Raw genomic sequence first — 12854 nt, forward strand, 5'->3', positions numbered from 1 at the left:
TGGGAAACCTCACCACGGCCTTTGAATTTGATGGAATATTTTTCTAAAATAATTGGATTCTCGGTTTTCAATTTTATAACATTGATACATTTTAACATTTAACCAAAATTGGTAATGGCACCTTTAATGGTCGCTCCTGGTTTCAATAGAATGTTTTTGTTAAATAATTGGACTTCACGATCTCGATCCTGTACCATTGTCTTTGATTGTTTTAGACAATTTATAAAATAACCAGTCAATGGTGTGTGTATTTTAATGATCGTAATGACGACGCGAAACGCGGCGATCGCTTGTGGATTTGATGGAACATTTTTATGAAATTCCAGATGAAATCGTCGATTTTTTGGGATTATTTTCAGATAGTTTAGAACGTTGAAGAAATTATTGAATAGCAGTGAGTATACATATTACTGTTTTTAATTTTGTAGTATTGTTTCCATAGTATTTAAAAAATTGAGAAAGTGTACGAATGATGATGAACGTAGTCTAGCGATTAAGATGATTATGGGGAATATGACGATTATTTGTGAATAGTTGAGTTTTCGATAGTGCAGCATTGGTTTGGTATTCTTGTAGAAAATTGGCAAAATGGAAAATTTATAAAACGGCTTAAAAAGTAAAATAATTTTTCAATCATTAACATAACCGACAATCATTCATAATAATTGATGTGATTTCGTTTAGCTTCTTGAATTGAAACAGCTTGTTGAGTGTGACTGAAAAGGTAATAAACGTTTCCATAATTAAATATTATTAAACTATCTTACGCAGAGAATTTACATGGATACAAACTTGGTCTCTGTTTTATTTACGAAATGTGTGACAATTCATTGTTAAAGTTTATATTATAATAAACAATTGTGTGAGATCGCGGAAATGCTCGAACGTTTACAATGAAGGATTACGATGAACAAAGTGTGCATAATTGGTACATAATACATACTAGAAGATTTCAAAACGCTTAGAATCAAACAATTTTCCTAAATTTTGATTAATTTGATTAGAATCAATTTTTTTTACATTGAATTATCTTGAGCATTATTTCTCCGAATTACTCATATCACGATCGTATCATACAAATATGTACATTGTTTTAAATTAATATTCCATTTCTCCCTCATCTTTATTTAATTAATATTATATATTTAACACAATTTTTCCTCCCGTATTTTCATATTTCGTACTTTACTCTCTCTAAACAATTGAATGGCAGAGAGGACAAGAAATTATCACCGACCTTGAACACTTGTACGATTTTTCGTACTATGGCTAGAAGATCGATCGATTCCATCCAAATTGATAGTTCAATTTCTTAGTATTTCATTAGCATCTTAATCTGTCTGTAGTTCAGCACTTTCTAATCAACCGACGAGATGATGTTCTAAAATTACAAACATGATTGCCATTGCACATGTATCCTCCTTCGCAAAATTAATTCTCGCCAATACTTTAAATCGATTTTCAAAATGATTATTTCAATTCACTCTTAGCCAACAAAATAATGTCATCGTAAAATTACTATACTACATTGATAATTATAACGTATTATATACAAATTGATTACCCTCCTTCCTATAATTAATTAGCAAGAATATTTTAAGAACATTGATATAAGTTACATCCCTGAATGATTGAATGACACAGAGATAATCAGAAATTAACATCAACATTCGACACAGCCTCTCGTAATCATAAAATGGCCAGTACATCGGTCGACCATCCCAAAGTTAGTATTTCGATTTAGCAAGTAAACAGCATCCCAAAATTTACCAGACATTAATATCGCTATGCACACGATTATTACCATCATTTCGAAACAGACGATCAAACACCAATAAAGTCCAATTGAGTGATCAATTGACTCGATTGCGGTTATTTATGCATCTATGAGCGATTGCAAGGTGGAAAAATTCACAAAATACACATAATATATCCAGCTGTATAATACATACATATATATAAAATATGCAGAAAAATATATAATAAATTGCTGGCTATAATATTCGATAGGCGAAACGAGCTTCTATTTGATATTCAAAGTATTTTCGTTTTCCATCGTTGTATTTATAAAAGTATCGAATTGCATAAACGTTCGCAATTTAAACTGCGGGTTCTTATGCAATTACAGAAGACTTGAAGGTGAATAATTCACAAAATCCGTACAATATGCAAAAATATATAAAATATTCGAAGCACGATGCTCTTTATAATATTTCGTAAATGAAACAATTATCCCGAGATCCACTTTTCCAATCGTATCGATCAAAATATGAATGCATCGATATCCGCAGTCTGTTTATCACATTTCGATACAACTCGAGCATCTTGTTGTTCATTATAATCCGTGGAACGTTCGAGCACTCACGGGATTCAGTATACACCGAGACAGAATAGAAAAGGTTCGCCCCGTAATGCAGCTTTAAACGATCGTTTACTCTCGTGTGGGCCATTTCGTACAATTTGCGAGGAGGCTGGCAAAAATAAAGTTCGAAGGCCCGGACCCTGGTGCCCGTAAAGCCTCATATCGCGTGTTTTATCCACCGCCATTAAGTTTGTCCAACGAAGTCGGTAAATTTTCACGGGCGGCGATTAAGACGAAGAAGTAAATCGCACTCGAACTATTCTGTTCTTCTGCTCTTCTCCTCCGTTAGTTCTGTCTCGATGGACCTAACCTGACGTCAATATCGAAACCCATTATCCAGGCTCCAAATGAAATTATTGACCTATTTTGGGAATTCAGCTAACTACGAGCCTCAAAGCGACCACTGCGCTGTTTACGAGCGCGCGCCCTGTCCACACGTCACTAGGTCTACGCGAATTAGCCCGCCAATTCGCGAGAATCTTCTTCGATTCCAAGATTTGCGTATGATTATGGTCGAAAACCGTTGCGTTTATGTAACAAGAAGGTGTATGTCGGTGATTAGTAAGCTGATTGATGGTGATGATCGAACGTTAATGACGTTATGGGTATGATAAGATTTAGGTTGATCGATTCTGCATTGGCTGAAGCTGAGAAATGGAGAATCGATGAAGAGTTCATACGTGAAACATATGAAAATGCAAGGTTCTCTTGTGTTTTAATAATGATGCTAATCTAGCTTCTTGTCTTATGATTTAACGCATTCGCTGCTAGTAACATACATACGTTGATTTTGATATTTAAATAATTTTATCGACACAACTGTTACATTAGCGTTTCCGTGTGTTCAAATAAAATAATTAACAGGGGTAAATGAATCCGTGAACAATCAGAACGATCATTGTTATTAAAATAAATAAATTTGTAATGAAGGAAAGAATGCTATCTTAAGGATGAGTATTTTAATAACAGCGAATATGTTAATCGTGGCTGTGTCTTTTCTTTTGAAGCTGGGTATCGAAGAATACCTAATTTGTATTTGGTAACTCTTATTCTTCTATTCTATCAATTACAACGAAAATTAGAATTAAGCTTAGATTTTATCCTGAGTATTTGTACTATTCGAATGATTACCTCCTCCAACAATGTAAATGAGTATCCTAAAATAAGAATTCGAAAGAATTTCATATGGTTACAATATCTCGATTGTTATGTCACAATATCTCGATGTATATGTGTCATGTTTTTTGGAATAAAAAATTATATCGCTTCGAAATAATCGGTTTATGGACTACCAATATGTCCAATAAAAAATATTTTCGGACCATCCTATTTGATACCCCATATTTCGACATACAGTCGTCGTTGAAATTCCTCCTCCTTTGAAGAGAGAAAAAGGATCGATCAAAACTTCACCATCTTCCTTCAACTTCCCCAAAATTTACGTGACCACAACCACATCTTACCATACCCATAAAAAGCACATTAAACCACCCACACAAAGAAAACCCCTTACTACACCTCAAACTGCATAATCAGTTGTTCTTTCAAAAACCTCTATTCTAAGTTTCCACCACCTATATGCCTCAACCAACCATTGAACGAGCCCGCGAATTAGCCCGCTAATTCACGAGAATCCTTCGAACCGGAAGCTCGAATCCACGATGGAACTACGCCCGAATATTGTCGCGTCCCTATGACGACGATTAAGTGTTGATCGAGTTAACGAGCGAATTATAGCTCACGGACGAACAATGTGTGCGTGATCTAATTCGAGCGTAATTCCACATGGTGTACTCTCCAATTTCGCTCAATTATTGTTTCCTTCCGGTTTATCCTTCAGCTTATGAAAACTTCGATAATTATTCAGAACAGGATGCACCTGATCGATCTCGATCATCTTCAAATATACTATCGGAATGAACATTTACAGTGACCGTTACCCTTGCACATAACTGCCGGTCGGCTTTAACTTTCAACATATAAACCAACTTTACTTTACGTTTAATATACTATGTTTAATAGTATGCACGTTTGTAGTATGCAAATACAGTTTAGCTTTGTTAACGAGATTGCTTATATTGATTACAACTTCGTGTAACTAAAAATAAGAGTAAAGCGTTAGAACAAAGAACAATTCAGTCCTGCGTTGGAATTATTTCGGAATCTCTCTATTAATCCAGCCCAATCTATAACTCAATGACATATCACCTTTCTTACGTATATCAGAAAATGATTATCGTCAACATATTAAGTTTAGATCGAGCTACATAAAGATGCCCGTCTATGTCACAACGTTGCGTAATCCTAACTTGCAATCAACTGAAATCCATTGCGAACGTCTTAGAAACTAAATCCAAGGGACGTTACATACGCAGAAAAAGATTACTCACGATACGGACCTTGACGATTTTCCAATGTTATATTCCGAATAATTATCAAAACTTCTCTTGTACGAAACATCGACGTCCTCTAGACAGCAATGACAAAACGAAAGAGAAATAAAAAAAGAGTGGAGAAAAAAGAGACGTCGACGCAATCGGTAATCCGTTTTAGGTTCATGGCACAGCCCTAGCTGCACCCCACGGAGACATGTCGATATTTCGATGAACGTTTGGATTTACGGTCGAGTACCTTTATCGGTGGCGAAACCACGACATTATACGATATTACAGAACGGGGCGATATTCGATCGGCCGCACGCTGCTCGTAATGGCGGCGAACCATGGTTTAATGGCAAAAGGTGTTTTCTTTTGTGCATAAGGTGACGTTGTTCATACGGGTGGAAGCATCGTGTGGTTGTCGTTGATGTCCAGCAATGGTCGTCGATTCTGCTGGACCAAGTCCTGGAGAATCCTGTAGGAGGGCCCGCGTACTAGTTGTTATCGCCTGGATGAACGGAAGTCTGCACTAGGCTATGCCAGGGTCACCACCCCTTCCGGTTCCGGGGACCAACAGTTGTCCGACAGCCAACAGCCCACCACCACCGTCACGAAACCGATCAGCAGCGCTAAGAAGATGTACACTTCCGCCTTGCCTAAGGAATCTGCATCGGGACATCCAGTTTTCACGTTTCGTTTCGAATAGATCGATTTTTTATAAGAACACACACATACACATACGCATGCAGCATGTTGAGAATAAACAGGAACGAAAAGCGTGCACAGCGTGCCAGGCTCTTTGTGAGAAGGTGAACGATCGACGTGCAAAATGTGGTCACGTGAAAAATGCCAAGATATGACAGAGATGAATTACGGTCGAGATTTTGAATGGTCACTCGAAGCTTCCGGATGATTTATCGACGATACACGTTGAAAGCGAATCTTACGTGGATCGAAGCGAGCTGGGTGGAAGGTTTGACATTTTGCTCGATTGGAAGCTGTATCTTTCCGCGTGGAAATTTTTAATTGCATTTTGTGGTTCGTTGATTATTCGGTTAAAATATTACATCTTTTTTTCGTATGATAGATTTCTGCAGGCTTTTCCTTTCTTTCGAACTGCTGATCATTCCGAAAGTTATCGCAGTTCTGGTATATCTGGGCTTAGTGCTGTATGTCATTCGAAAAATATATTGATGGATTGTGATCTGTTGATTGAACTAAAACATTGAGGAATATATTGTAAATATATTATTATTTTCATTTCATGTACTTCGGAGAGCAAACATAAAAATGGAAAGCTGCACCAAATGCAGAATATGCTATGCAGAAAGTGCATCAATTGAATATTGAAGTTCTATCTCATCCGTTATATTTTTCTGATTTATTTCCAACAGATCTTCACTGTGAAATCCTGAATATTTCTTTACTCCGAGATGATTTAGGAAGCAAAAGAACATCGAAAATATCTTTAAACAGTTTATTCTCCATGAAGGTATTTTAAAGGTTGTGATACATCGGCAAAAGTGTATTAAACATTCTATAAATTATTTTAAATGAAAATGTTCAATTTCAATGAAGTTATAAACTTATAAAAAATAAACAGTCTAAAACTAACATAAACATCTATCATAATTCAATTTTATCGGCCATTTTTATAAAGGCGCAACATATAAGTAGGCAAATAAAGCTTCGTTCATGAAAACGATGAAAAATTGTGAAACTTTGCTCGGAATATAAACTGACTATAATATCTACGATATAATATCCAGAAAAGTGAAAAGTGGTTTCCCATGTCACAAAGGACGCGAGTTCCGAAATTGTGGACAGTCAATAAAACAACTTTTGGACGCTCTTTTTCATTCGAGAAAGCCTGTAAAACAAATTGATATACAGCAGGGACAAAATATTATTTACACAGTATCCTTTCTGAAATTAAACAACAGGCCATTTTTTATTGTCTAGAAATATTTTAACAGAACCGGGAGAAATTGGCAAAATAAATCCATTGATAGAACAAAGTTAAAATGGAGACTAAACCATTAAACGTTTATTTCGAAAAATGAATATCTATAAATCTCTTTTCAATCTATCGAATGTAAAATATCAATTCGTTCTATAAGCGATTTGAAGATGTAAAAATATACCGAATATGGTTTTCAATATTCTAGTAAAGAAATTTTTATCAAAAAATGTTCACCATGTTCTAAAAATCTATCTAAATCACAGAAGTTTTATACAGAGATGAATAAATTGCAATATGGAGAAGAATTACAGAAAAATTATAGAGAAAGATAACAAACCAACGATTGACCATATAATATTTTTCTAGAATTTCATGTCCAACTTTTGATTAAAAAACAACGCAGCTTAGGAATCGACTTAACGAAGAAACAAATCAAAAATAACAGAGAGCATACATAAGAAACAGCTTGGAAAGTGTACTTTCCACGAGTTTAAAACTGGAAACTAAATTCACTGTGTGTACTCAGGTTCTCCACGCTCTAGTCGCGGTTGTTTCGTGTCTATCGCGAAGAAAAGTAAAATTTTAACTTGTAATGAAATATTCGCCTATATAACTCAAGATACATCGATCTACGAGGAAATCTGAAAGTTAAATCAGAACCTAAGGTTCGCGAATGAAAACACGCGTACTGTACATTCGTTTCATGAATTTTTCACGTTCCCTGCTGTACCATCTTCAACGCACAGTAGAATCGACAGAGATTCGAAAAAAACGAATTTCACTTGCTGTAATCCTTTTTAACTCTCGTTTCAATTTTTATCGAATAAAATATTTGATAAATAAATACAGTCAAATCTAGTTTATACGAACGAGTGAACGCTCAGTTTCAAATATACAAACTCGTATAGCGGATTCTTATCTGTCTATAGTATTATGGACAGCCAATTCGAGCTTATCGGGTTATAAAGTCGAGAAGTTCTCGCGGTAATACGATGAGAATTTGTTCGCGCTAATGAGCTACAAAGCTAACATGAACAGCGTGAAAGTTATACGTAGACATTCAGTAACGCGATCAGTAGAAGTTTATGGACGACAATTACTGTTTGATGAACATGTATAGACTGTGTACCGTATGTTTTATAAATGTAAGAGGATGCGCAATAAAACATAAATATGTGAATTGTAATTAATATATTCGATATAACAATACATACATTTATAAATAGAGATCACTCTGGTGGAATGAAACGCAATATACGAAATGAAATTCATTGAATTATCAAGTTATTTTATATTTGGAATAAATAAATATTTTATACTTTATATTAATGCTACAAGTTGTTTCAATTATTTACACATATTCAGTATCAGTATGGGAAAAATCGTGTAGGATCTAAAGCAATAATAAAGTAATTGCTCAGGATTTAGGATAAGTTACTAAAGATGTTCTTGACTAATCACAATAAAGATATGCCATATTAGCAGCAAAAAAAATGGTTCATATGCAAAATGTTGTTTCTTGCATTCTAACAAGTACACATTTATTTAAAGAACATTTTACTATCAGATTTCCCTAATGTAACTAGAATTTATGCATGCGTAGTTAGTAAACATAGTAAACATTCCAGATTCCTGCAATGTTAAGACCACATCTCAACGACAATACTAGGTGAGCTAATAAAAAGTGCTCTCAAATTTTAACATTTCTTGCTGAATACATCACATACGACAGACTAGAGAAAAAACAAGAATGGAAAAAAGGCAAACGTCCGTACAGAATGACAAAATATTCCATATGAATATCGTTAAAAACCTACAAAAACTACTTCAAAGAAATCATTGGCTACAAAGAAAATTTGTCGGGAAAAGGATTAGAAACTATTAAGTAAATAAGGCAAACTCACGCAAAGAAACAGTGCATAGAAAATACCAATCCTACAAAAACACGTCAACTTGATCTACTTAAAATTTCTCTACAAACTTTAAAAGTAAAACATCAACTATATAGGAACATCAACATTCGGTAATATATATTAATTGGAAAAGAAAAACAAATGAGATGTTGCGCTAAGGCAACGCTGAATCTCGATTAAAACAAATGTACAGAAGTCATGCAGAACGGAAGGTTTACCTAGAGGTCCCTTCGACTTCCAGAGTCCCTTGATCAGCGTGGGGTCGCCGCGGCGCCAGTCGCGCCACCCTCGGCCCCGACGAGCCGGGCCCGTGGACCAACTTGGACCACCACCGGCGGCACCACCACCGGCCCCACCGCCGGTACTTCCTCCGGTCACACCGAAACCAACAGCGCCGCTTCCAACGGCGGCGCCGGTGCCAGGGCCAGAGGCACTGCCGCCAGCGGCGCCAAAAGTGCTGCTCGCGCCACTGCCAGCTGTGCCACCGCCGGGGCCCGGGGTGCTCGGCGAACCAGCCTGCGGCTGTCCATGGCCCCCCGCCGCGCCGCCACCGCCCTGTGGCAACGGCAATCCCGCCGCTTTTTTTATCCAAAGCAGCGTGAAAAATCAACATACGCCGATCAAATTATTATTGTACACTTTTTGGATTAGTATCTTTGGGATCGCCTTCGTATCGAGGGAGCAAGTTAAAAAGAGAGCTGTTGCGACGGTGTATACATCTGACGATTTTTACGATAGTTGGTGTTGATTGATATTTGATTTGGCAATTGGCTATGAGATTTAATATGTAGTTTTATATGTAGGTAGTTTTGTATGATTAGGCGAAGGTACTTAACTCCTTGCTGTGAAAGTTAAATAATGATTTAATGTTTTTTGTTTGTTCAAAGAAACTGAGAAGATAATATGATTTTTTAATTCAGCCTGCTACTAACTTTGAACGATTGTTATGAGTTTAGCCATTAATTATTTTGGATTTAATAATTCAATTACTAAGATACACTATTTTTATTTATTTATTATTTATACGCCATTTATATGTATATTTATACGCCATTGCGTTGAATATAATTGATCCATGTATATCAGAAATTGGTATCCTTTAGTGGTACTTTCATGTGATTAATGGAATTTGATTACTGTGAAGATAGAATGTAGAATCTGATAAAAAACACCTTCATTCATCTCCCACGTCCTTTTTTTCTTCTCACTCATCTTTATTTCTTGTCTACTCTTTCTTATCTATGATATTGAAACCTCTCAGAGTGTCAGGAATGTATTAGAGATTAAGGCAGTGAACAGCCAACGCTCATTTAAGTAGCTCAAGGAATGATAAGACAAGTGATGAAGTTGAGAAGTTATTCTAGCTGTTACTGGTGCATTTATTAACAATAGTATGTATATGTGTGTGCTTGAACTATTGATAAAGTCGATAATAATCGTTCTGGTAGTGAGATTTGAGATAAGTTTCTGAAACAATATGACACTTTGGAACTGTAAGCAACGTAAAGTGCAACTAACTAGTTAGTAAGAACCTGCTGAACTTTGAGAAGATCATTACGAGTACTACAGCGTAATAAGTACTCAAAGAGTATTTTGGATGTGGAACATTCAGTATTTGTATATCTTTCTGATTCGAACGAAAAGAAAATTTAAATTGGTTAACAGTAATGTAACTTTCATATAAATCGAAGAGATAAAAATGATCAGAAATGTGTCACCATAGATGTTAATAAAAGATTATAAATAGAACAAATAACTCGTAGAAGAGATTTTTATGTATACAAGTGCCACACGTGGGAAATTTCATAGCTTTAAGCTTTTGTAAAATATCCAAAACATACAAATTCGATTAAAATATCTTAAAAAGATATCCGACATATTTTTTCACCAAGTTGAAGACGCTTTACAAAATCGTTAGGTGTACACACCGTAATGAGGTAAATCGGGGGAGGAAAGTTATTGTTAGATAGGATCGTGCTCCTTTAATCACTGCGAGGGCAGTTGATTTCGCTCCCAAGTAAATTTATTCGATAAAGAAAAGTTTCTCGCGAGCGTAACTTGGATTTTCATACAAAGAGATCGTTATGCCTCGTTTGCCATGCCGATAAGTATAATCGCCGAATAAATTTACCGGGTCTCTAGAATCTCTCAGTGCCAGTTTATTTGCATGCAGAACCGCTAAGAAGATAAGAAAAAAATCTATTTTGCAGTGTTATAGAAATGAAATTCATTTCACCCGGAACGTTCGCACGTTTGTCACTGAAATTTTCACGGCACCGTTAATGCATACCTGTTGATGGTCACACAAAAACATTAATTTCATCATACGAAAATGTCGCAAAATATAGGAAGAAAAATAGATTTGCGTAATTTGGTATTCCTCTGTCAAAAATATACGCAATCGTATTGTATACCATTCCAAATACGGTATTATATACTTTTTCTCGAGTGAAAAATAAAATAACTCAACTGAAGCTTCACTGGTAAAAAAATTACTGCTATACAGTTTGCTTATATATGAATTACATTAAATAAACAAAATCCATTACTTAAAAATTAAAATTTATCGTCCTACATTCTAGTACACGTTTTTCTAACTTTTATATGTAATTGTAAAAAATTGATCAAAGGTAAAAATTCAGACTAATTTAAAAGCAAATATATTGCTATACGGTTCAGTGGAACTTAAAATATGGAAAATTTAGATTGGTTTCAGTTTTCCGCTTTATCCGTATTCATAACAAAATTTCTACGCTCGATGCACTCTGTAACAGTAATTCCTTTCCCGAACTTCCTTATCGCGTAGACGCAGCGTACACGTAATTAATCCCAGAGGAACGAACTTCAACTGCTTTGGATCCGCTTTGACTGAATTAAATTTTTCAAAATAATAACTTTTCGTTTTAAGAAAGTTTAACATGGACCTCACATAGTAACCAGTTATTAAACGGTTATCAAATGTAGTCATTTGCAAGAATGCTTACCAATGCAAGAACAAACACCAATTATAACCTTTCCATTAATATCGAATTCAAATTTGGCGCCAAAAACAATCGTTTGTTTCTTCCAAAAATAACATTTGCGTCGAAAATTGTGATACTTTCCCATTGCACGTTAATACATATATCGCAGAATATTCATATATTGCGTTGCCAAGACTTACCGCATAAGCAAAAGAGTAAAGTACTGGCAAGGAAGATCCACCCCATAACGTCATCAACAAGTCGTTTCTGCGAAGCTCATGTTACGCTGAATATCGTCTTTTCTGTCTGTTGGTTGAGCTTGACGATGCTGGGTTAATCATTTGTACGACAATCTCTGTAAAAGAAAAGTATTCGGTTTCGATTAATCATCCTGGCCGGGTTAAACGAGTGTTTAAAACGGAGACTGCAGGAGAAAAACAGGATACGTTATACTTTTCTTATCTTATCTTATATAATGAACATATATTTCTCCGCGCTTTTCGTAATTTAAAAAATATAGCATTGATAATATTAAAATATTGTCTGTTTTAACAATTATATCTTCGGTTAGAATTAGCAGGTTATTTTCCATTTTTAGCTATTTTATATTAAAATATTCCTTTTTAATCATAAAATGAAACTAAAATCAAAAAATCAACAAGAATCTACTTATCATGTTTTCCCCTGTGATTTTGTAACGATTATATTTGTTTGTAACGTAACAATGGCGTCATTGGAAAAGCAAAATGTTAAATTAAACAAAGATTATACTATCAGTAAATTATAAAGAAATACCTTTGGTGATGTGATTCGCCGAAACTGTATTCTCGACCAATTTCGCAACACAGTTTCTGCAAAGATGTTTAATCAGCACGAATCAATTTAAATGGAAATATTATTCGAAAGGATTCAATTACGTTCCGCGCCAAACCCGTTCAATTATGCAGCTTCTTATTGTGTGGTTTCCCGCCTTTATCGAGTATCGAAATTTGATACAACAACGCGCTCTGTCGTTGAAAAGTATATATAGAGGATGTATCGATAATCGCATTCTGAATGAAGGAATAATACAAATTTTTTATTTTTTGTAAACTGAATGCGACTGTATGTACTTCATGATTTGTATGATTACTCATTAATTACACGATATGATTAAATATTTTAGACTATGACTACAATGAAGTTTTAACGAACTTAATATCCAAAGTAACCTATATATATATATGTAGATAAATTTTGACAAACGTATGCAAATTTTTCATTTATCAGAATACG

At 35.1% G+C, this 12854-nt stretch overlaps 1 protein-coding gene across 1 annotated transcript in view; it reads right to left on the reverse strand.

Moving 5' to 3' along the window:
• Positions 1-807: 807 nt before the first annotated feature.
• LOC122570499 (glycine-rich cell wall structural protein-like) overlaps positions 808-12854 on the reverse strand; it is a 90832-nt gene continuing 78785 nt past the window's right edge. Inside the window, exons 3-5 of the mRNA XM_043732881.1 lie at positions 11780-11934; positions 8835-9194; positions 808-5405 (exon numbers count right to left, since the gene is read on the reverse strand). Of these exons, the coding sequence (XP_043588816.1) occupies positions 5275-5405; positions 8835-9194; positions 11780-11825 (537 nt within the window). The 5' untranslated portion in view covers positions 11826-11934 and the 3' untranslated portion in view covers positions 808-5274. The remainder of the gene's footprint in view (positions 5406-8834; positions 9195-11779; positions 11935-12854) is intronic.

Source organism: Bombus pyrosoma, linkage group LG9, assembly GCF_014825855.1.
Source record: "Bombus pyrosoma isolate SC7728 linkage group LG9, ASM1482585v1, whole genome shotgun sequence".
NCBI classification, from domain to species: domain Eukaryota; kingdom Metazoa; phylum Arthropoda; class Insecta; order Hymenoptera; family Apidae; genus Bombus; species Bombus pyrosoma.